Here is a 788-nt window from a genome sequence, read left to right on the forward strand (position 1 = left end):
TTTCACAAAATTTCGAAATAATTTGCCGGAGGGCGTAACCCGGAAGCGTACCCGGAGGCCAAATATTTTGGCCTGAAGCATAGCCTAGGGCTTAGCCTGGGGGCAAATCCAAATCTTGAAATATAGCTTGAGGCATTGTTTAAGTAAAGTGTATCCCTCTGATGCTACTTTCCGCATAGCTATCCTGCCTCTTCTGTCTTCTCCCAACCTGTACTCCTCTCCTCACAACCAATACTCCTCTCCTCCTCTTCCAAAGGCTTGGCCTATGATGTGGGCACTTCCAGAATTCCAGTTACTTACCTTCTCTTCCAAATCTTCCTTACCCTGTCAAATTTTTCCTTACCTGGTGAGCAGATGTCTCTTTCTTGAAGTTCTTCCTTCCTACTCTTCTCGATCTTGAGACTGATCTGAAACGTGACGTTCACAAAAGTACTTAGAACTTACCGCGACAGGAACGATGTTTACAGATGTTATTCCATTGCAGTCAGTTTCTTCAGGGACCTCCAAGATGTTATGCCTGAAAAACAGAAATAATTAAATAGCTTAAATAATTAGCGTAAATATTACTTACTTTTGGTGACAGGGTGGTAATTCACACTTTGTGCATTCCCATTTTGTTTCTTCTTGCAGTGGATTGGTACTGTCAGATTCATACTTACCTTCCTGTCCATATCTTCCTTTTCCTTCTTTTCTTCTACCAATTCCTCACCATATCAAAATCTTTTCCTTAGCTGGCGAGCAGATGTCTCTTCTTTCTTCCTCCTCTATTTCTAGTCTTCTCGATGTGA

The 788-nt window shown here is 41.9% G+C and overlaps 1 protein-coding gene across 1 annotated transcript; it reads right to left on the minus strand.

The window, feature by feature from the left end:
- Nucleotides 1-343: 343 nt before the first annotated feature.
- Nucleotides 344-517, minus strand: Tsp_14392 (hypothetical protein; the record flags this gene model as incomplete). Its single annotated transcript, XM_003370938.1, has 2 exons — nt 344-407; nt 445-517. Coding segments are annotated over 2 exons (137 nt in total), but the record flags the coding sequence as incomplete, so codon positions are not given.
- Nucleotides 518-788: the final 271 nt, after the last annotated feature.

The sequence above is a fragment of the Trichinella spiralis genome, assembly GCF_000181795.1.
Source record: "Trichinella spiralis strain ISS 195 chromosome Unknown Scfld294, whole genome shotgun sequence".
Taxonomy (NCBI): Eukaryota; Metazoa; Nematoda; class Enoplea; order Trichinellida; family Trichinellidae; genus Trichinella; species Trichinella spiralis.